This window comes from Oncorhynchus mykiss, chromosome 22, assembly GCF_013265735.2.
Source record: "Oncorhynchus mykiss isolate Arlee chromosome 22, USDA_OmykA_1.1, whole genome shotgun sequence".
Taxonomy (NCBI): domain Eukaryota; kingdom Metazoa; phylum Chordata; class Actinopteri; order Salmoniformes; family Salmonidae; genus Oncorhynchus; species Oncorhynchus mykiss.
Genome location: NC_048586.1, coordinates 36,202,372 through 36,226,804, shown reverse-complemented (window position 1 = coordinate 36,226,804; position 24,433 = coordinate 36,202,372). Strand labels below are relative to the sequence as shown.

General features: G+C 43.6%; 1 protein-coding gene across 21 annotated transcripts in view; it reads left to right on the top strand.

The window, feature by feature from the left end:
- The window catches only part of LOC110502096 (CLIP-associating protein 1-B), a 122,083-nt gene that overhangs the window by 1,325 nt on the left and 96,325 nt on the right, over positions 1–24,433 (top strand). For 20 of the 21 annotated variants that reach the window (XM_036959185.1, XM_036959194.1, XM_036959182.1 and 17 more), the window contains exon 2: positions 1,029–1,736. In XM_036959185.1, coding sequence (XP_036815080.1) covers positions 1,542–1,736 — 195 coding nt within the window. In that variant the 5' untranslated portion in view covers positions 1,029–1,541. Of the gene's footprint in view, positions 1–1,028; positions 1,737–9,015; positions 9,198–24,433 lie in introns of those variants that run through there. The other variant, XM_036959193.1, reaches the window with a different exon arrangement.

The window sequence follows — 24,433 nt, the reverse complement described above, 5'->3', positions numbered from 1 at the left end:
CTTAGTTTGTGGGTAATGTCAGACTTTCTGACAGTGCAAATCTTTGTCCCTTTAGCAGTTAGCAGTTTGGCATGTCTGACCGAACTCTGACTACAGTTGTATTGCCCAGACACAGACAAATTCGACATACTACTTAGGAGAATTATGCATTTCTTGCTGGCAGGTCACATCATACACAAACAAAGCCGATTTGATATGACGTGTCAACATTGCAGTAGGGCATTTCCATGTAAAGGACCCATGAGAAGCAACATCTGAAGTTCATAGGAGCATTTAAAATGAGTATTTCATTTTTTATTTTATTTTTTAAATAAAGTTGTATATATATATTTTCCATCCTAAAAAAATAGGAATAAACAAAAGCTTTAATTTCTAGTCATATATGTAAATCTTAATCAAGAGCAGTGATACTATCAACAGTAGTGTGCGGCTTTCTTATTTTTTCTCATGTTAATGTTAATGTCACCTCTCCCAGTTCTTAATGACACCTACCACCTACCCTCTTTCCATTTAAGTATCCTCCCCGACTGGGCACCGGACGTCAATGGACGTAGCAAACTGGTTGAAATTTGGTCGGACCGCCTTGGCCAGACCAAATCTGAACCACTCATAGATGTATATGTTTCACACGTTTGTACAGTAGAGAACAGTAAAGAAAAGTACAGCACAGCAGTGTAGCGAACACTATAGTACAGAAATGTACTGTACTGAACATATCTACTTCACTGTGCTGTACTGTGATGTACAAACTTGTGAAACATAGACGTATATGATTGGTTCAGATTTGGTCTGGTGTGGACCTGGCCTTATTTGGGGGCAGGCTCTTTTGGCATACATTTTAAAATGAAACATCTGAGTCTCAGTGTCCTTTATTGTGGAATTGCCCAGTAACACACCGGGCTTAGGGGCTCAAGTGAACTCTACATTGACCCAAGTTGCCATGGCGGCAGGTTGTGTAGCATTTACAATTTGAAGACAGGAGGGTGGGATTGTGTTAACGGCCTTCCCTTTTCTATTCTTGACCCCAGGCCTTCCCGGGAACTAGGGACCACTAAGCTATGAAGCTCTTCCCTTCCAGACCTTCCCTGCTCTCCTTCTCCAGTTACTGTCACTTCATGAGCCTTACCCACTGCTGCTCTCACAACCATCATCTCTGCCCAGCCTGGTACTAACAGAGTGGCTCAGACTCACTTCAACACAAAGAAGAAAAAAAAGAGAGCGCGAGAGAAGAGAAGAAAACCCTCCCCAGCTGCCATCCAGACACACATGGTGCATAGCTGCCATTCCCCAGGCTCCCTCCATCCCTGCGGCCTGACCTCTAGCTAGCTCCTCGCACCCATCATACAGCCTAGCCCACGGCCTGCCCAAGGGATATAAATAGGCTACATCAATCCAGTGTGTGGAGCCTGCTCTTGTGTTGCCTTTTTTTCCAGGGCACACACACCCGGTGGGGGTCACACCCATTTGTTTTCGGCCTTCCCACTGCCTGGATCAGTGGAAGCTAGTGGTGGGACCGAAGAGGGAGAGACGAGGCCGAGACCATGGAGGTCAATATGGAGTACTGTCTGGCCCAGGTGGTGCAGAAAGACCTGGGGAGGAAGGTGCAGGTGGGACAGGAGCTCATAGATTACATCCTGGATAAGGATAGGTCCCAGGATCTGGAGCAAGACCAGACAGGTCTGGACAGGATGGTGGACAGCATCGCTACCACCTGGGTCAACTGTTCCAACTTCAAGGTAAGAGGGGTGAATATGCAGTCAGATAGCAGCTAGATAGCTGAGAGGCATATATTTATATATATATATATAAAAGGGCTTCATGAGCGTAGTTAGCTACTTGTTCTAATATTTCTATATCTTTTTTTGATTTGTGTGTATTGTTTTGTACTGTTGGAGCTAGGAACATAAGCATTTCGTTACATCCGCGATAACATCTGCAAAATATGTGTAAGTGGCCAATATAAATTTAATTTTATTTACATGTCATCAGGGGTTAATGCAAAAAAAAAAATCCCATTACTGAAACGTAAAGCTGCAATATGTAACTTTTTCGGTCACCCCACAAAATTAAAATAGAAATGTGAGTTATAGAGCTGTCATTCTCATTGAAAGCAAGTCTAAAGCGGAAGAGCTGTTCTATGTGCAATATTTCTATGCTTCCGGTTTTTAATTTTAGTCTTTGCTTCTTTTACTTTCGGTTTTGTACAACAGTTTCAAACAGCTTAAAATACAATATTTTTGATTATGGAAAATATATTTCACAATGGTTTAGATGGTACAATGATTCTCTTCATTATACTTGCTTGTTTTGTCACACAAAGTGAAATTAGGGAAACTTTATTAGAATTTTAGCAACCAGGAAATGGCGGAGCGATTTCTGCATAGTGCATCTTTAAGTCGATCTCAGATTGATTGTCTGCGTGGCCAAGTTAACCTCTGCTTTGATTTAAAAAAAGTTATGACCATCATGCTTTTGAGGGAAAAAGGATAATTTTGAAATTCCATTTTTCAATTGAAATGTTTCAATCCATATGATGGAAATCCATCGCAGTGACTGCGAACTTTAACTCTTCCATCATTCTTAAAGGTAGATATCAAAGCCACTCTGGAGATATATTGAGAGTGGTGAATGGGGATAGTGTTGTCAAGAGATGAAGAATATGAATTGGAAAGCTAGAACAAGGTGGAGAGGAGAGGTAGGCTTTACTCTGGGGCCAGACTGTCCAATATCCTTTTGGGGATTTGTCCTCTGGCTATTGTTGGGTTGGTAGACAGAGTAAACTAATGGCATTGAGCTTGTGTTGGCATTCAAACATGTTGGTTTTCAGAGGTCAGAGGATGTCATCCCATGTTATTCAGTAAGTAAACAACATAATCCCGCTTTTCAGATACGAATACAAAACATTTTTGGGGGGGAATGACACACTTGTTGTCTTTAAGCTCCAGACAGTTGGACTTGTGATGAATATGTATTGTGCTCTGAGAACCATAATGTTAGTGACATTAATGCTGATTTGAGGAAGCATCTTCGATAGGTGCCCTCATTAAAGGGATACTTCAGAATTTTGGCAGTGAACTCATGGGTACCATTTTTTTTTGTCTCTGCATGCAGTTTGAAGGAAGTTGCTAACTAGCATTAGCGCAATTGCTATGTAGTGTTAGCGCAATGACCGGAAGTATATGGTAACTGCTAGCATTCTAGTAGAGGCCAAAGACTTCCAGTCATTGCGCTAGCGCTAGTTAGCATTGGCTCTCAAAACTACCTCTAACTTCCCTCATACTGGATGCAGAGACATACAAATGGTACCCATGAGTTCATCTGACTCTGGGAAAGTAAATTGCTAAAATTCCAAAGTATCCCTTGAAGTTTAATGACATGAATCGACAAACCTGATTAAAACATTATTGTATTATGTGGCTGAGCTGACCCATAAGATATCCGTTCCAAAGCAGATCTTTACAGGGATACCAGTTCAAATTCTTTCCTCCTTACCAAGCATGTTTTATAGAGCATTAACTGGCCTATGTAATGTGCCTGAGACAAGCAGAAGAACTCCACTGAACAGAATGGCAATGAGTCCTTTCTTCCATCTACAAGGATCACTTTACCAGAATACCGAGCAATGCTTTCACACTGACATTACACCTTAACATAAACTTCATTGTTTTATAAAAAAAATAGCTAAGATATTCATGTAAAAATTGAAGATTGTTAATAATTTGGAATTCTTTCTGGGGCATACAGGCCTATGCCTTACAGTATCTAGCCCAATTGTGAGGACATGGGAAGTCCGATAAGTCAGTGCTTCTATTCTATCCCATCTTTCTGTGTGGATAATTCCTTGCATTGTTTACGAAGCTGGTGATTTATTGTTGTGATACGCAGCTTATTGTATGCTGGTACCTTTTGAGATATCTATCTAGACAAAACCATACTTTCCCTGGCCTACATAGTTTAAAGTGGGTCTCAGACTTTTGTCTGCCCTGTTTTCCCTCCTTGCAGTCCCTGTGTTTAGCTGCCTTTGCCCCGGGGCTCAGGCCCTCTGAGCTGGTAAACTAAGGCTAAGCGCTCCAGGCTCTTCCCTTTGCCTACTGTTTCTGGCACGGCTCGGAAGATGGTCATTAGGGCTGTGGCACATTATCAGTCGGTGGGCTATCTTACACCCAACACATGGAATTTGACTGCCGTCATGACTTGTGACTGCTGGTGTGGCGGTAATACGGTCACCATTACAGCCCTAATTAGGACCTGGGTGCTGTGTTGGTATAGAGAGCTAGAGAGACAGACAGAGAGAGAGAGGCTTTAGGCCTAATTTGAGCTGGCCTGATTACTGCTCAGCTGAAGGGGCTCCATGGGGGTTATGTGATGACAGAGTGAGAGGGGTTCAGGGATGGGGCTCCATAGGGCCGAAGAGGGTTGTCTTCACTTTTTGCTTGCAGCCCAGACTCTCCACAATCTCATTTGTACCAATAGGCTTCTGAACTGGATCCTTCAGTGATGACACAAGTGTTCCGTTACAGGTCAAAGGGCTATGGTTCCAAAAGTCTTCCTCCTTTTCGCCACATCATTGTTTTTGTAAAATGTAGTATGTTTCTGTGTGCTTCTAAAAGCTTCATGTTGGTCACTGGTTAAATCAGGGTCAAAGGTCAGATGGGGCAGTTGGACCATTGACAGGAAAATTCTCCTCTGTCTACATTGTCTGGTAGTGTAATGATTCTCTGCTGTGACTGAACGGCAGGCCAGGCAGTCCCTAGACCATGGAGCGTGCCTGGACGCAGACTGTGGCTGATGGGCTTAGTAATGTGGAAAGTATTTGGAGGGAGAGAGAGAGGGGGGGGAGAGAGCGAGGGGGGAGAGAGCGAGGGGGGAGAGAGCGAGGGGGGGGAGAGAGAGAACCAACCAACCACAGCTTTTCACTTTGAACACATTGACTGTGGTCTTCGTGGATTGTGATCCTCCTTGAAACCTTGAACTAGGACTATATCTGGTTCCGTCATCACTGCAGGTCTGTTGATTGTCTTCATTGAATGGCAAGAGATCATATGTAATGGAATGAACAAGTGGTACTATAGGCATACCCATTCCCCAACGGAACAATAGTGAATCTCTCCTCCTACTATTCTACATATAGGCCTGCCAACATAGTAACTGTCACTGCTCTACCTAAGCTGGTAATGGAGTGACGTGTGTGGAATTACTGTAGTAGTATTACTGTAGTATTACAGTAGTATTTAATCCTTCATTTGGCGGACTATCCCATTAAGACTTACAGAGAGGACAGGGTGAGGGATAACAATATAGTACCATGTCTGTCCCCTCAGCTCACAGTGAACTTCATCTTGATTCATACATATGCAACGAGGGCATATAGTCTAACAACCGAGGGAGAGCTGTGATCAGTTTGGTAGTAATTGACATTTCCTTTCTTACAGTGTTTTTTCTGCTGCAGTCTCCTCCATACAAGGGTGTGTCTGTATTGACTCAGCAGCCTTGCCTCACTTCAACATCCCTAATGTTAATTCATGTTGTTTATCTTTCCCTTTCAAGATGATACACAGTTGAGGTCAGAAGTTTACATACATCTTAGCCAAATACATTTAAACTCAGTTTTTTCACAATTCCTGACATTTAAACCTAGTAAAAATTCCCCGTCCTAGGTCAGTTAGGATCACCACTTTATTTTAAGAATGTGAAATGTAGAGAGAATAATTTATTTCAGCTTTTATTTCTTTCATCATATTCCCAGTGGGTCAGAAGTTTATATACAATCAATTAGTATTTGGTAGCATTGCCTTTAAATTGTTTAACTTGGGTCAAACGTTTCGGGTAGCCTTCCACTAGCTTCCCACAATAAGTTGGGTGAATTTTGGCCCATTCCTCCTGACAGAGCTGGTGTAATTGAGTCAGGTTTGTAGGCCTCCTTGCTCGCACCCGCCTTTTCAGTTCTGTCCACAATTTTTCTATAGGATTGAGGTCAGGGCTTTGTGATGGCAACTCCAATACCTTGACTTTGTTGTCCTTAAGCCATTTTACCACAACTTTGGGAGTATGCTTGGGGTCATTGTCCATTTGGAAGACTCATTTACGACCAAGCTTTAACTTCCTGACTGATGTCTTGAGATGTTGCTTCAATATATCCACATAATTGTCCTCGCTCATGATGCCATCTATTTTGTGAAATGCACCAGTCCCTCCTGCAGCAAAGCACCCCCACAACATGATGCTGCCACCCCCGTGCTTCATGGTTGGGATGGTGTTCTTCGGCTTGCAAGCCTCCCCCTTTTTCCTCCAAACATAACAATGGTCATTATGGCCAAACAGTTTATTTTTGTTTCATCAGACCAGAGGACATTTCTCCAAAAAGTATGATCTTTGTCCCCATGTGCAGTTGCAAACTGTAGTGTGGCTTTTTTATGGCAGTTTTGGAGCAGTGGCTTCTTCCTTGCTGAGCGGGATTTCAGGTTATGTCAATATAGGACCCGTTTTACTGTGATATAGATACTTTTCTACATGTTTCCTCCAGCATCTTCACAAGGTCCTTTTGCTGTTGTTCTGGGATTGATTTACACTTTTCACACCAAAGTACATTCATCTCTAGGAGACAGAACGTCCCTCCTTCCTGAGCAGTATGATGGCTGCGTGGTCCCATGGTGTTTATACTTGCGTACTATTGTTTGTACAGATGAACGTGGTACCTTCAGGCATTTGGAAATTGCTCCCAAGGATGAACCAGACTTGTGGAGGTCTACAATTTTTTTTGGCTGATTTATTTTGATTTTCCCATGAAAGTCAAGCAAAGAGGCACTGAGTTTGAAGGTAGGCCTTGAAATACATCCACAGGTACACCTCCAATTTACTCAAATAATGTCAATTAGCCTATCAGAAGTTCCTAAAGCCATGACATCATTTTCTGGAATTTTCCAAGCTGTTTAACCTTTCTGATCTCCCCATCCCGGATCCGGGATCGTGAATACAGACTCAAGCTCATTACCATAACGCAACGTTAACTATTCATGAAAATCGCAAATGAAATGAAATAAATATGCTAGCTCTCAAGCTTAGCCTTTTGTTAACAACACTGTCATCTCAGATTTTCAAAATATGCTTCTCAACCATTGCAAAACAAGCATTTGTGTAACAGTATTGATGGCTAACGTAGCATTAGCATTCAGCTGGCAACATTTACACAAAAAAACAGAAAAGCATTCAAATAAAATCATTTACCTTTGAAGAACTTCAGATGTTTTCAATGAGGAGACTCTCAGATAGCAAATGTTCAGTTTTTCCTGAAAGATTATTTGTTTAGGACAAATCGCTCCGTTTTCTGCGTCACGTTTAGCTATGAAAAAACCCCTGTATCCAGGATTGTGTAAATCTATCAGCAAGCTCATTAGCATAACACAACGTTAACTATTTATGAAAATCGCAAATGAAATGAAATAAATATGCCATCTCTCAAGCTTAGCCTTTTGTAAACAACACTGTCATCTCAGATTTTCAAAATATGCTTCTCAACCATAGGAAAACAATCATTTGTGTAAAAGTAGCTAGCTAGCGTTAGCATTTAGCGTTAGCATTAGCGTTAGCATCCAGCACGCAACATTAACAAAAACATAAAAGCCTTCAAATAAAATCATTTACCTTTGAAGAACTTCTGATGTTTTCAATGAGGATACTCTCAGTTAGATAGCAGATGCTCAGTTTTTCCAAAAAGATTCCTTGTGTATTAGAAATAGCTCCGTTTTATACATCACATTTGGCTACCAAAAAAAATCCGAAAATTCAGTCCTCAAAACGCGAACTTTTTTCCAAATTAACTCCATAATATTGACTGAAAACATGGCAAACGTTGTTTAGAATCAATCATCAAGGTGTTTTTCACATATCTCTTCATTGATACATCGTTCTTGGACACATGCTTTCTCCCCTGAATCAAATGGTAAAGTAGAAGCAGCTGGCAATTGCGCACCGAATTCGACGCAGGACACCAGGCGGACACTTGGAAAATGTAGTCTCTTATGGTCAATCTTCCAATGATATGCCTACAAATACGTCACAATGCTGCTAAGACCTTGGGCGAACGACAGAAAGTGTACGCTCATTCGTTGCGCAATCACAGCCATATAAGGAGAGAATGGAAAACAGAGCTTCAGAAATTCTGCTAATTCCTGGGTGATGCATCATCTTGGTTTCGCCTGTAGAATGAGTTCTGGGGCACTTACAGACAAAATCTTTGCAGATTCTGAAACTTCAGAGTGTTTTCTTTCCAAAACTGTCAAGAATATGCATAGTCGAGCATCTTTTCGTGACAAAATATCGCGCTTAAAACGGGAACGTTTTTTATCCAAAAATGAAATAGCGCCCCTAGAGCTCTAACAGGTTAAAGGCATAGTCAACTTAGTGTATGTAAACTTCTGACCCACTGGAATTGTGAGTAAGTCAAATAATCTGTCTGTAAACAATTGTTGGAAGTAGATGTCCTAACCGACTTGCCAAAACTATAGTTTGTTAACAATAAATGTGTGGAGTGGTTGAAAAACTAGTTTTAATGACTCCAACCTAAGTGTATGTAAACTTCCGACTTCAACTGTATCTAGACATGGGTTCCAATATGATGCAGGAATGTGAACAATGTGAACATTTTTCACTCAGACCCATGGCAAAAAGTGTAGAAGTGCAGGAAATTAGCCTGAAAACTGTCATATTTTCTCATAGCCTCATGATCAAATGTGCAGAATATTTTCAACACAATGTGAAGCAATGCAGGAAGTTAGCTTTTAATAAAAGATATACGGTCGTCCGGCCGTGTAGATAACAATAACCTAGCAAATTACCTAGGTTGTCATTCAACTAATAAAGCCTAATACCACGCAAGCTATTTTATCATTTAAATATGCTGAAGATGCCGCGCAGATGTGCAAGATCAGGAACAGGCCGCCTAACTCCTGTTGGTCAGCGTGTGAAGCTGGGTACAGTCCACAGTTTGCCTAGGCTACTGATATTGCCTAGGTCAATGACTGTCAACACAGTTACCTGCAGTTCGTCACTGAACGAGAGGACGCTTCAGTTGAACCGGTGATTTCGTAATGTTTGAATCTATTTTCTGACCGATGCATGCTACATTTGGATCGGTTTGGTGTCCGCGGCCCGATGCACTTGTATCTTACGCTTGTATTGGTTGATTCAGATGTTTATCGGTGAGTTGTTACTTCCCTAATTACCATGTAATTGTAGACCTAATGATAGTTTAGTGATAGAGGTGTGTCTCTCTGCTGTTGATAAAGATCAATCATCAAAGGGAACAGTATTACACTGTCATTATTCCAGCTAATCCTGAGGCTTATTCAGACAGATTACACTGTGTCTGTTGTCTGTACACTGTGGCCTGTCACAACACAGGCCTGTTTGTGGTACTGCGTGTTTATATTTGGCACAGTGCGTGCTGGCTCTGCTCTCCTGCTTGTCTGGCGCTGCAGTATTTCATGAGGACTTAGTTGAGGCATCACGTCTTCTTCAGCAATCACCAACTGACCCTGCTAAGGATATTCTGCCCTGCTGCACTCCATCAAAACACGCTAATAATCTCCTCTACCAATCCCCACCAAACTCCTGTAGCCCTGTTTAATATCGGCTTTGTTACCCAAAGCAGCAGCTGACCTCTCACGCAGATTCAATAGTTCAGGAAAAAATTCCGAAGCTCAGCAAAAAATAAACCTGTGCTCTAGCCCTTGTCTCACATTTGACCCCTTCTAAATCTATGCAGGATAGGGCTACTGTCTGTGTTACTTCTCTCAGCCATCAATCTGCCACTCACACAATATAGCACACTGCAGCCCAGGGAAACCAGGTGAGCTGAGCGGTCTCTCTGACCAAATCAATGACCTCACAGAATCAGCTGTTTGATGAGGCTTGAATAAATCAGTCAGACAACACTGCCTCAATGTCTCCACTCAGCCTCCCTACCTCTCATACCCTCCCCATGCATCAGTGGAGGGTTCAGCCTGCTAATCTTTCTCTCTGTCTCAAATCTCTCTCTCTCACTCTCCTTCTCTGTCCCAGTCTTTCTCCCCCTCTGTCTGGTTCAGAAACACCTCAGCAGGAAGCCTGTCTCTCTCTGGATTTGGGCTGAAGTGTTGTCTGTGAGTCAGTCTACACCGAGGCATAGAGCGCTGTGATACTGAGCAATACGAAATGCCTGCATGGGAAGACTATGGGCCCTGGTCAAAAGTAGTGCAATATATAAGGAATATGGTGCCATTTGTGACAAAGACCCTGGGTGTTTCTCAATATGCATACTACCGTGCTCCACATGCTCTGAGCACATTCTCCGACGACATTCTCTTGAGTACGCTCTTGTGAGGACGAGAGTGTGGAGAATGCATAAAACTGTACATTTGAGAAGCACTCGCTCTCCCTCTACTGTATTACCTCACGCTTCACCTTCTCATTCACTGAACGTTTTTCCAGCCAGGGCAATGGCAGCAATAGACGAAACAAGATATGCACAAAGCAAATGTTTTACTTCATTACTATCAGCTAGCTACAGTGCCTTGCGAAAGTATTCGGCCCCCTTGAACTTTGCGACCTTTTGCCACATTTCAGGCTTCAAACATGAAGATATAAAACTGTGTTTTTTTGTGAAGAATCAACAACAAGTGGGACACAATCATGAAGTGGAACGACATTTATTGGATATTTCAAACTTTTCTAACAAATCAAAAACTGAAAAATTGGGCATGCAAAATTATTCAGCCCCTTTACTTTCAGCGCAGCCAACTCTCTCCAGAAGTTCAGTGAGGATCTCTGAATGATCCAATGTTGATCTAAATGACTAATGATGATAAATACAATCCACCTGTGTGTAATCAAGTCTCCGTATAAATGCACCTGCACTGTGATAGTCTCAGAGGTCCGTTAAAAGCGCAGAGAGCATCATGAAGAACAAGGAACACACCAGGCAGGTCTGAGATACTGTTGTGAAGAAGTTTAAAGCCGGATTTGGATACAAAAAGATTTCCCAAGCTTTAAACATCCCAAGGAGCACTGTGCAAGCGATAATATTGAAATGGAAGGAGTATCAGACCACTGCAAATCTACCAAGACCTGGCCGTCCCTCTAAACTTTCAGCTCATACAAGGAGAAGACTGATCAGAGATGCAGCCAAGAGGCCCATGATCACTCTGGATGAACTGCAGAGATCTACAGCTGAGGTGGGAGACTCTGTCCATAGGACAACAATCAGTCGTATATTGCACAAATCTGGCCTTTATGGAAGAGTGGCAAGACGAAAGCCATTTCTTAAAGATATCCATAAAAAGTGTTGTTTAAAGTTTGCCACAAGCCACCTGGGAGACACACCAAACATGTTGAAGAAGGTGCTCTGGTCAGATGAAACCAAAATTTAACTTTTTGGCAACAATGCAAAACGTTATGTTTGGCGTAAAAGCAACACAGCTGAACACACCATCCCCACTGTCAAACATGGTGGTGGCAGCATCATGGTTTGGGCCTGCTTTTCTTCAGCAGGAAAGGGAAGATGGTTAAAATTGATGGGAAGATGGATGGAGCCAAATACAGGACCATTCTGTAAGAAAACCTGATGGAGTCTGCAAAAGACCTGAGACTGGGACGGAGATTTGTCTTCCAACAAGACAATGATCCAAAACATAAAGCAAAATCTACAATGGAATGGTTCAAAAATAAACATATCCAGGTGTTAGAATGGCCAAGTCAAAGTCCAGACCTAAATCCAATCGAGAATCTGTGGAAAGAACTGAAAACTGCTGTTCACAAATGCTCTCCATCCAACCTCACTGAGCTCGAGCTGTTTTGCAAGGAGGAATGGGAAAAAATTTCAGTCTCTCGATGTGCAAAACTGATAGAGACATACCCTAAGCGACTTACAGCTGTAATTGCAGCAAAAGGTGGCGCTACAACGTATTAACTTAAGGGGGCTGAATAATTTTGCACGCCCAATTTTTCAGTTTTTGATTTTAAAAAAAGTTTGAAATATCCAATAAATGTCGTTCCACTTCATGATTGTGTCCCACTTGTTGTTGATTCTTCACAAAAAAATACAGTTTTATGTCTTGATGTTTGAAGCCTGAAATGTGGCAAAAGGTCGCAAAGTTCAAGGGGGCCGAATACTTTCGCAAGGCACTGTATATGTGAAATGTAATAATGTAGCTAGCCAGATAGTTTAACAGGCAAAAATGACCTAAAACTAATATTATGCAAGATAGATGTCAATTATTTGTGGGTAGCTACCTAACAGTTCTTTGTGGCTATTTGACTAGCTAACAGTATTAGCTAGCCAGTTAGCCGTATTGACTTATTACGGGGCTTGCGATCTTCAGTACATAGGCAGGTAAACATGCCAAAATTAACACAGCATATATTTATTAACGTATCAAGATAAAATATTGTAGTCAGGCAACATACTGTATGAGATGTGAAAAGGCAACATTCCATTCTGAAGTCAGTGTATTTTCTCTCGCTTCAGCTCAAATAATGGCCACCTTTGATTTTAAGAAATGTTGCGTAATTCTTGACATGGCTGCTTCATATTTCTTTGTGAGTGTAATGTTTACTGTAAACATTTTTTGTTTTATTTCCCTTTTGTTAATGATCTATTTCACCTGCTTTGGCATGTAAACATATGTTTCCCATGCCAATAAAGCCCTTAAATTGAATTAAAACTTGAATTGAGAAAGAGAGGCTGGCTTGCTAGCTGGTGTATTCCTGTCCTCTGATTGGTGTAGTCCTGTGTGTCCTCACTGTCTCTCTGTCCTCGGAGGATGATGACCATTGGCCAGAAGAGGACAGTGGACAAGATAATGTAGCCATGATAGTGACTGGCTGTTATATTGCACTGCCAGACTTTGCCTTGTTGCTGTACTGACAAATGATATACAGTATTCACAGTAAAAGTCAGGATTAGCCAATAGCCTAACTTAGTCTTGTGTTCCCTGTGGCTACATTTTTAAAAATTTATTTTACCTTTATTTAACTAGGCAAGTCAGTTAAGAACAAATTCTTATTTTCAATGACGGCCTAGGAACAGTGGGTTAACTACCTGTTCAGGGGCAGAACGACAGATTTGTACCTTGTCAGCTCGGGGATTCGAACTTGCAACCTTTCGGTTACTAGTCCAACGCTCTAACCACTAGGCTACCCTGCCGCCCCATTTAAAGATGTATTAGCATGAAGTTGTCACTCCAAAGAGCCCTCCTAAATCATACAGACCTAGGGAAAACTCTTTACTTGGCACTGGTCCAAAAAACCCTCAAACCATATTCTACCAACTAGTTCCTCAATACGTTCTGCTAATCGTGCACTGCTGCTTCTCCAATGCAGCTTCAAACCATATTCTATATTCCACCAACTTTCTCAGTCAGTATGTTCTGTAGTGCTAATGTTAAACCCAGCTCTTCTACATACAGTTGAAGTCGGAAGTTTACATATACTTAGGTTGGTGTCATTAAAACTTGTTTTTCAACCGCTCAACAAATTTATTGTTAACAAACTATAGTTTTGGCAAGTCGATTATAACATCTACTTTGTGCATGACAAGTCATTTTTCCAACAATTATTTACAGACCTTTTCACTTATAATTCACTGTACCACAATTTCAAATTATGTGGCTATATTGAAGCAACATCTCAAGACATCAGTCAGGAAGTTCAAGCTTGGTTGCAAATGGGTCTTCCAAATGGACAATGACCCCAAGCATACTTCCAAAGGACAACAAAGTCAAGGTATTGGAGTGGCCATCACAAAGTCCTGACCTCAATCCCATAGATCATTTTTGGAAAGAACTGAAAAAGCGGGTGCGAGCAAGGAGGCCTACAAACCTGACTCAGTTACACCAGCTCTGTCAGGAGGAATGGGCCAAAATTCACCCAACTTATTGTGGGAAGCTTGTGGAAGGCTACCTGAAATGTTTGACCCAAGTCAAACACTTTAAAGGCAATGCTACCGGATACTAATTGAGTCTATGTAAACTTCTGACCCACTGGGAATGTGATAAAAGAAATAAAATCTGAAATAAATAATTCTCTCCACTATTATTCTGACATTTCACATTCTTAAAATATAGTGGTGATCCTAACTGACCTAAGACAGGGAATTCTTACTAGGATTAAATGTCAGGAATTGTGAAATACTGAGTTTAAATGTATTTGGCTAAGGTGTATGTAAACTTCTGACTTCAAGTGCATGTTGTCTGTCCTCTGGGTGTGTTATTTTGTGACGATGGATGGCATGTGATTTGTCATGGAAAGCTGCTCCTTCGTTTAGCTCTGTTGCAGTGGGTCACAGTCTCGCATGGCTTGAGGTGGTGAGAGGCAAGGAGATGAACATGTCCCTGGTTTGAGTGATGGGAGCAGCACAAGTCCAGTAGGCCTCTAAGCCTTTACTAATGCCCAGGTCTTTCTTGACGTTGTATGATATGTACTAGAGGTCGACTGATTATGATTTTTCCACGCTGATACCGATTTAATTGGCCGATTTAATCATATTTTTTTAAACATTTTTTTTACATTACATTTTTACATTTTTTAAAACATTTGTAATAATGACAATTACAACAATACTGAATGAACACTTATTTTAACTTAATATAATACATCAATAAATTCAATTTAGCCTCAAATAAATAATGAAACATGTTCAATTTGGTTTAAATAATGCAAAAAAAAAAAAGTGTTGGAGAAGAAAGTAAAAGTGCAATATGTGCCATGTAAGAAAACTAACGTTTAAGTTCCTTGCTCAGAACATGAGAACATATGAAAGCTAGTGGTTCGTTTCAATATTCCCAGGTAAGAAGTTTTAGGTTGTAGTTATTATAGGACTATTTCTCTCCATACCATTTGTATTTCATATACGTTTGTCTATTGGATGTTCTTATAGGCACTTTAGTATTGCCAGTGTAACAGTATAGCTTCCGTCCCTCTCCTCGCTCCTACCTGGGCTCGAACCAGGAACACAACGACAACAGCCACCCTTGAAGCAGTGTTACCCATCGCTCCACAAAAGCCGTGGCCCTTGCAGAGCAAGGCGAACAACTACTCCAAGTCTCAGAGCGAGTGACGTTTGAAACGCTATTAGCGCGCAACCCGCTAACTAGCTAGCCATTTCACATCACATCGTTACACCAGCCTAATCTCGGGAGTTAATTGGCTTGAAGTCATAAACAGCTGAGCTGCTGGCAAAACGCACGAAAGTGCTGTTTGAATGAATGCTTACGAGCCTGCTGGTGCCTACCATCGCTCAGTCAGACTGCTCTATCAAATCATAGACTTAATTATAACATAATAACACACAGAAATGCGAGCCTTAGGTCATTAATATGGTCAAATCCGGAAACTATCATCTCGAAAACAAGACGTTTATTATTTCAGTGAAATACGGAACCGTTCCTTATTTTATCTGACGGGTGGCATCCATCAGTCTAAATATTCCTGTTACATTGCACAACCTTCAATGTTATGTCATAATTATGTAATATTCTGGCAAATTAGTTCGGAATGAGCCAGTCTGCCCAAACAGTTGCATATACCCTGACTCTGCGTGCAATGAACGCAAGAGAAGTGACACAATTTCACCGGGTTAATATTGCCTGCTAACCTGCATTTCTTTTAGCTAAATATGCAGGTTTAAAAATATATACTTCTGTGTATTGATTTTAAGAAAGGCAATGGTGTTTATGGTTAGGTACACGTTGGAGCAACGACAGTCCTTTTTCGCGAATGCGCACTGCATCGATTATATGCAACGCAGGACAAGCTAGATAAAATAGTAATATCATCAACCATGTGTAGTTATAACTAGTGATTATGAATGATTAAGTTTAATGCTAGCTATCAACTTACCTAGGCTTCTTACTGCATTCGCGTAACAGGCAGGCTCCTCTTGAGACAGGTGGTTAGAGCGTTGGGCTAGTTAACCATGAGGTTGCAAGATTGAATCCCTGCGCTGACAAGGTAAAAATCTGTCGTTCTGCCCCTGAACAAGGCAGTTAACCCACCGTTCCTCGGCCGTCATTGAAAATAAGAATATGTTCTCAACTGACTTGCCTAGTTAAATAAAGAATAAATAAAGGTTCAAAATTACTGATTTCCGATTGTTATGAAAACTTGAAATCGGCCCTATTTATTCGTCCATTCCGATTAATCGTTCAACCTCTAATATGTACTGTACAGAGCAACACAGACCGTTGTGTGGCTTACACTGTAATATGATGCGCTCTGTACAACAGCAAGCCAGGCATTTCCTTCTTGGAAACCTGACTGACTGACTGACTGACTGATTACCTGACTGACTGGATGACTACCCGACTGATTACCTGACTGACTGGATGACTACCCGATTGATTACTTGACTGACTGGATGGACTACCTGACTGACTACCTGACTGACTGGATGACTACCTGACTGAGTGATTGTTGAAGTTGGCTAAACTCTTGGGTTATTCATCTAGCACACTGTTGTACAGGGACAGACAGGACTACGGTTCAGCTCTGAAACCCCTCTGGAGACATGTCATCCCACTTAGAAGGACTTTGTGCTTGTAGAACCAAGACAAACACGAGCTTGTGTTAAACGTTAATCCAAAAACATGTGCTTGTTATGTTTTGACTAAAAAGTAGGGGGGGGGGGGGGGGGGGGGGGGGGCTCCTGTCCTCCATGTGCCTCCAGAGGGCAAGCACACACTGTCTGCCTGTCTGTCTGTGTCACTTCCTAGATCTGAGCCAAGGCTCTATCAGAAGACTGCCATCCACCCCCATCTCTTCTTGTGAGGTTCCTCTTAATCCTGTCTGAGACTAGCCTCACTATTGCAGTCAGTGTATTACCCTCTTTGTCCTTCTGCATCATATTTAGTTTCATATTGTCCTTGTTCTCTGAACAGAAATGATTGATCATAGTAGGATCTTGTTGCAGCGTGTTTGTGTGTGTCTGCATCCATGATCATGTGTGAGTGTGCTTTTATCCTCCGTGCCTGTTGGTGTGCTGTGCAGCAGTGTTAGTGGAGGTGCTGCTGTGGTAGCGGTGTTTCAGGCGGCAGCCAGTGAGAACACAGCCAGGTTGGCAGCAGGATGTGGAGTTCCAGTGAGAACACAGCCAGGTTGGCAGCAGGATGTGGAGTTCCAGTGAGAACACAGCCAGGCTGGCAGCAGGATGTGGAGTTCCAGCGAGAACACAACCAGGCTGGCAGCAGGATGTGGAGTTCCAGCGAGAACACAGCCAGGTTGGCAGCAGGATGTGGAGTTCCAGCGAGAACACAGCCAGGTTGCCAGCAGGATGTGGAGTTCCAGCGAGAACACAGCCAGGTTGCCAGCAGGATGTGGAGTTCCAGCGAGAACACAGCCAGGCTGGCAGCAGGAAAGCGCCATGATGGGGGGGATGATGCAGAGGGAGGAGGAGGATGGGATAGCATGAGGATGGAGAGGAGGAGGAGGAGGAGGAAGGGGTGGGGGGGAATAGGGCTAGAGACTGGCTTAATGAACCTGCTAGTGAGACACTAGAGAGTTTATGTGTGTGTGGCTCCTCTTCTTGGCAGCATGCCAACTCCCTTTCTCTCTCCCTCTTTTACTGCACTCTATCTTCCGTCTCTCTCTCTTCCCTCTCTAACCCTGTCAAGTCATCAGCTAGGCTAAACAACCCAGAGTCATCAGCTAGGCTAAACATAACCCAGAGTCATCGGCTAGGCTAAACATAACCCAGAGTCATCGGCTAGGCTAAACATAACCCAGAGTCATCGGCTAGGCTAAACATAACCGAGAGTCATCGGCTAGGCTAAACATAACCCAGAGTCATCGGCTAGGCTAAACATGACCCAGAGTCATCGGCTAGGCTAAACATAACCCAGAGTCATCGGCTAGGCTAAACATAACCCAGAGTCATCGGCTAGGCTAAACACAACCCAGAGTCATCGGCTAGGCTAAACACGACCCAGAGTCATCGGCTAGGCTAAACACGACCCAGAGTCATCGGCTAGGCTAAACACGACCCAGAGTCATCGGCTAGGCTAAACACGACCCAGAGTCATCGGCTAGGCTAAACACGACCCAGAGTCATCGGCTAGGCTAAACACGACCCAGAGTCATCGGCTAGGCTAAACACGACCCAGAGTCATCGGCTAGGCTAAACACGACCCAGAGTCATCGGCTAGGCTAAACAGGACCCAGAGTCATCGGCTAGGCTAAACAGGACCCAGAGTCATCGGCTAGGCTAAACAGGACCCAGAGTCATCGGCTAGGCTAAACAGGACCCAGAGTCATCGGCTAGGCTAAACACGACCCAGAGTCATCGGCTAGGCTAAACAGGACCCAGAGTCATCGGCTAGGCTAAACAGGACCCAGAGTCATCGGCTAGGCTAAACAGGACCCAGAGTCATCGGCTAGGCTAAACAGGACCCAGAGTCATCGGCTAGGCTAAACAGGACCCAGAGTCATCGGCTAGGCTAAACAGGACCCAGAGTCATCGGCTAGGCTAAACAGGACCCAGAGTCATCGGCTAGGCTAAACAGGACCCAGAGTCATCGGCTAGGCTAAACAGGACCCAGAGTCTTGACACGCTCTTTGATGTCTGAGTATCCCTGCTGTTGTCTTCTCTCCGTGTTGTGTTGCCTCTCTGCTTGGTCTCTCTGCCACTCCCCTTTGTTTACTGTTAGTTTTAGTCTGTGCTGGTACTTCATCTGAGGGGTAGCCTATTTGCTGAGTTAGGTGGCATAATTCACATCTCAATCCCAGGCATGTTCCTTATCCATTGTATTTTGCGTTATTCAGTGGCTTTGTCAAGGCATTATGCTGGAGGGAAAAATAACCAGTTTTGAAAAGTAACATTTTGCAAACAAATATTCAATGTTACCGCTCTAAAAATTCAAAACCTAATTCCTGCAGTATCAACCAATAATTATCAGGCACCAGCAGGCGAATATGGGATCTCTGTTGCAACCAGACAAAAGAGATTGGAAAGGCATTCATTTACTCTGCCAAACCCTCAGACTGGCTGTGTGAAGGTAGCCTACATCTACAGTAGTCCCTCCCTGCTCATTACTCTGTCCTGCCCTCAGACTGGCTGTGTGAAGGTAGCCTACATCTACAGTAGTCCCTCCCTGCTCATTACTCTGTCCTGCCCTCAGACTGGCTGTGTGAAGGTAGCCTACATCTACAGTAGTCCCTCCCTGCTGATTACTCTGTCCTGCCCTCAGACTGGCTGTGTGAAGGTAGCCTACATCTACAGTAGTCCCTCCCTGCTCATTACTCTGTCCTGCCCTCAGACTGGCTGTGTGAAGGTAGCCTACATCTACAGTAGTCCCTCCCTGCTCATTACTCTGTCCTGCCCTCAGACTGGCTGTGTGAAGGTAGCCTACATATATAGTTGTCCCTCCCTGCTCATTACTCTGTCCTGCCCTCAGACTGGCTGTGTGAAGGTAGCCTACATCTACAGTAGTCCCTCCCTGCTCATTACTCTGTCCTGCCCTCAGACTGGCTGTGTGAAGGTAGCCTACATATATAGTTGTCCCTCCCTGCTCATTACTCTGTCCTGCCCTCAGACTGGCTGTGTGAAGGTAGCCTACATCTACAGTAGTCCCTCCCTGCTCATTACTCTGTCCTGCCCTCAGACTGGCTGTGTGAAGGTAGCCTACATCTACAGTAGTCCCTCCCTGCTCATTACTCTGTCCTGCCCTCAGACTGGCTGTTTGAAGGTAGCCTACATCTACAGTAGTCCCTCCCTGCTCATTACTCTGTCCTGCCCTCAGACTGGCTGTGTGAAGGTAGCCTACATCTACAGTAGTCCCTCCCTGCTGATTACTCTGTCCTGCCCTCAGACTGGCTGTGTGAAGGTAGCCTACATCTACAGTAGTCCCTCCCTGCTCATTACTCTGTCCTGCCCTCAGACTGGCTGTGTGAAGGTAGCCTACATCTACAGTAGTCCCTCCCTGCTCATTACTCTGTCCTGCCCTCAGACTGGCTGTGTGAAGGTAGCCTACATCTACAGTAGTCCCTCCCTGCTCATTACTCTGTCCTGCCCTCAGACTGGCTGTGTGAAGGTAGCCTACATCTACAGTAGTCCCTCCCTGCTCATTACTCTGTCCTGCCCTCAGACTGGCTGTGTGAAGGTAGCCTACATCTACAGTAGTCCCTCCCTGCTCATTACTCTGTCCTGCCCTCAGACTGGCTGTGTGAAGGTAGCCTACATCTACAGTAGTCCCTCCCTGCTCATTACTCTGTCCTGCCCTCAGACTGGCTGTGTGAAGGTAGCCTACATCTACAGTAGTCCCTCCCTGCTGATTACTCTGTCCTGCCCTCAGACTGGCTGTGTGAAGGTAGCCTACATCTACAGTAGTCCCTCCCTGCTCATTACTCTGTCCTGCCCTCAGACTGGCTGTGTGAAGGTAGCCTACATCTACAGTAGTCCCTCCCTGCTGATTACTCTGTCCTGCCCTCAGACTGGCTGTGTGAAGGTAGCCTACATCTACAGTAGTCCCTCCCTGCTCATTACTCTGTCCTGCCCTCAGACTGGCTGTGTGAAGGTAGCCTACATATATAGTTGTCCCTCCCTGCTCATTACTCTGTCCTGCCCTCAGACTGGCTGTTTGAAGGTAGCCTACATCTACAGTAGTCCCTCCCTGCTCATTACTCTGTCCTGCCCTCAGACTGGCTGTGTGAAGGTAGCCTACATCTACAGTAGTCCCTCCCTGCTGATTACTCTGTCCTGCCCTCAGACTGGCTGTGTGAAGGTAGCCTACATCTACAGTAGTCCCTCCCTGCTCATTACTCTGTCCTGCCCTCAGACTGGCTGTGTGAAGGTAGCCTACATCTACAGTAGTCCCTCCCTGCTCATTACTCTGTCCTGCCCTCAGACTGGCTGTGTGAAGGTAGCCTACATCTACAGTAGTCCCTCCCTGCTGATTACTCTGTCCTGCCCTCAGACTGGCTGTGTGAAGGTAGCCTACATCTACAGTAGTCCCTCCCTGCTCATTACTCTGTCCTGCCCTCAGACTGGCTGTGTGAAGGTAGCCTACATCTACAGTAGTCCCTCCCTGCTGATTACTCTGTCCTGCCCTCAGACTGGCTGTGTGAAGGTAGCCTACATCTACAGTAGTCCCTCCCTGCTCATTACTCTGTCCTGCCCTCAGACTGGCTGTGTGAAGGTAGCCTACATATATAGTTGTCCCTCCCTGCTCATTACTCTGTCCTGCCCTCAGACTGGCTGTTTGAAGGTAGCCTACATCTACAGTAGTCCCTCCCTGCTCATTACTCTGTCCTGCCCTCAGACTGGCTGTGTGAAGGTAGCCTACATCTACAGTAGTCCCTCCCTGCTGATTACTCTGTCCTGCCCTCAGACTGGCTGTGTGAAGGTAGCCTACATCTACAGTAGTCCCTCCCTGCTCATTACTCTGTCCTGCCCTCAGACTGGCTGTGTGAAGGTAGCCTACATCTACAGTAGTCCCTCCCTGCTGATTACGACCCATTCAAAGAGGATTGAGGAACATTTAATCATATTATTCATCAGACCCTTTAGCTATGAGTTTGGTTTCCCGGGAGATCTATTAATCAGTAGAGAAATGATCTCATCAAGTCTTTTTGACTCATTAAAAAATGTGATTGCTGAATCTGGGAGTGAGTGATGTGATAGTGATCGGAAACAGTTGAAGTTCCAGTGTGTTTGTGTTTTGAGTCCGTGAGCTCTCTGACTCGACTGTCTGTAGCCTACTTGTGTGGTCTCTATTTCCACTGTTGATCAGAGAGAGAACGGTTCGGAACATATTGTAGTTTTGTGGTCACAGTTCGGTTTGGGTACAGCGGAAAAATGAAATGCCATTCACACTGTTCAGCATTCACAATGTTCCTTGCATTGTCTGCTGTTACCAGATTGTTATGTTGGGCCTCTGAAGTTTACACTCTGATGCTACGTTTGTAACCATGTGGGAGGTGGGAATTTACCAGTTGTGAAGTCGTACATGCCAGTTGGATGCGTTCATGTGATTTGAACGGAAATTGGCAAATGGGCAACAACCTGTGCCCAACCATAAACTAAAAGTACACCTATCATTCTTGTAAACAAATTCTAGATTTCCAAAACCACATTAATAGATTTGCTTTTTATAAATGCTGTTTTGTTGAATTTACCTGCCGAAAATGCCGTTAAAGAGGCAATTTCCTTAGTAGGTGGAGTCAGAGGTCACTGTGGAAGAACTGGGTGCTCAGGATGATAAACGAGTTTCCCACTAGTAATTACTAGGGCTGTGATGTAGTATCGCAATATTTTTGTCAAAAATAAAAACATGAAGCCGACCAAACTCTTTAGTCCTTTAAAAAACATGCTGTATGTAAAATAAAGAAATATGAATTCGGGTGACAACCTAATTGTCACGTTCTGACCTTTATTTTCTTTGTTTTGTCTTTATTTAGTATGGTCAGGTTGTGAGTTGGGGTGGGCAGCCTACGTTTGTTTTTCTATGATTTTGGGATTTCTTTGTTTCGGCCTAGTATTGTTCTCAATCAGAGGCAGGTGTCATTAGTTGTCTCTGATTGAGAATCATATTTAGGTAGCCTGGGTTTCACTGTTTGTTGGTGGGTGTTTGTTTCCGTGTTTGTTTTTGTTTACCACACGGTACTGTTTTCGGTTTCGGTTATTCACGTTACATTTATTATTTTAGTGTTCAGTTTGTCTTTAAAATAAACATCATGAACACTTACCACGCCGCATCTTGGTCCGATCCATACTACACCTCCTCTTCAGACGAAGAGGAGGAAAACCATTACACTAATGGTTTTTGTTTCCAACATTAGTGCTGTTTTCCTAAAGAAGTTAAATCTGTTTTGTGTTTCGTTTCCTTACCACGATACTAATGAGGATTGCGATACTGGTTTTGTCCCAGCCCTAGTATTTACCAGTTTGAGGGCTGTTCAAGTGGAATTTTCCTAGTCGTATGTGATAAATTCTCACTTCCCACTTGGTTACGAACGCACCATGACAGCCTCCTTCAGTGCCAGATGCGCACTTGTGATGCTCATAAAGGGGGTGTGTCTGTAGCGTGGTACATCTTCCACTCCCGGTTAATGTGATGGGCTGTCACTGTTAAGTAGGCACAACAAAAGGTGCATTGGCGAATTCAATGAAAACTTTGGCTTGCTTATATAGAGCCGGTAGTACCAGTTTCCTGAAATGGATGCAAGAGGGAAGTTTGTAAAGTGGTGTGAGTACTTTCATGAGGTGTTGAACCCACTATTCTCAACCACCGAGAATGGACGCATAAACCAAGAACTGTAAAAAACATAAACATAGATTCCAAGAGCGATAGGTAGGCTATTTGGCCTGGTCAGAATCAGCTGCCAGGGGCTGCTTGAATGCAGATGGGAGACTGTTGTGTTGTTTCTTTGCATTTCCGTCTTGCTCTGGTATACTCAAATCAAATCAAACTTTGTCACATGCGGCGAATACCACAAGAGACTTTACCGTGAAATGCTTACTTACAAGCCCTTAACCAAAAGTGCTATTCAAGAAGAAGAAAATATTTACAAAGTAGACTAAAATAAAAAGTAACACAATAAGAATAACGAGGCTATATACAGGGACACCGGTACCGAGTCAGTGTGTGGGAGTACAGGCTAGTTGAGGTAATCTGTACATGTAGGTGGGGGTGAAGTGACTATGCAAAGGTAACAAACAAACAGCGAGTAGCAGCAGTGTACAAGAGGGGGGGGTCACTGTAAATTGTCCGGTGGCGATTTTATGAATTATTCAGCAGTCTTATGGCTTGGGGGTAGAAGCTGTTGAGGAGCCTTTTGGTCCTAGACTTGGCGCTCCAGTACCGGTTGCCGTGCGGTAGCAGAGAAAACAGTCTATAACTTGGGTGATGTAACGGCTTTCTTCCGCTGAAGGAGAGGAGCACCAAAATGCAGCGTGGTTAGGGTTCAACATGTTTAATAAAGACCATACACGAGAACACTACACAATACAAAACAACAAATGTGAAAACCGAAACAGTCCTATCTGGTGCAATGACACAAAGACAGAAGACAACCACCCACAAAGTACCCATAGAATATGGCTGCCTAAATATGGTTCCCAATCAGAGACAACGATAGACAGCTGCCTCTAATTGAGAACCAATCTAGGCAACCATACCTACAAACTACCTAGAAAGGAAACAGCCCCATAAACATACAAAAACCCCTAGACCAGACAAAACACATAAATCCCACCCTGACCTAACCAAAATAATAAAAAAAACAAAGAGGCCAGGGCGTGACAGGTGACTTGAGTCTCTGATCATTTTATGGGCTTTCCTCTGATACCGCCTATTATATAGGTCCTGGATGGCAGGAAGCTTGGCCCCAGTGATGTACTGGGCTGTTCACACTACCCTCTGTAGCACCTTACGGTCAGATGCCGAGCAGTTACCATACCAGGCAGTGA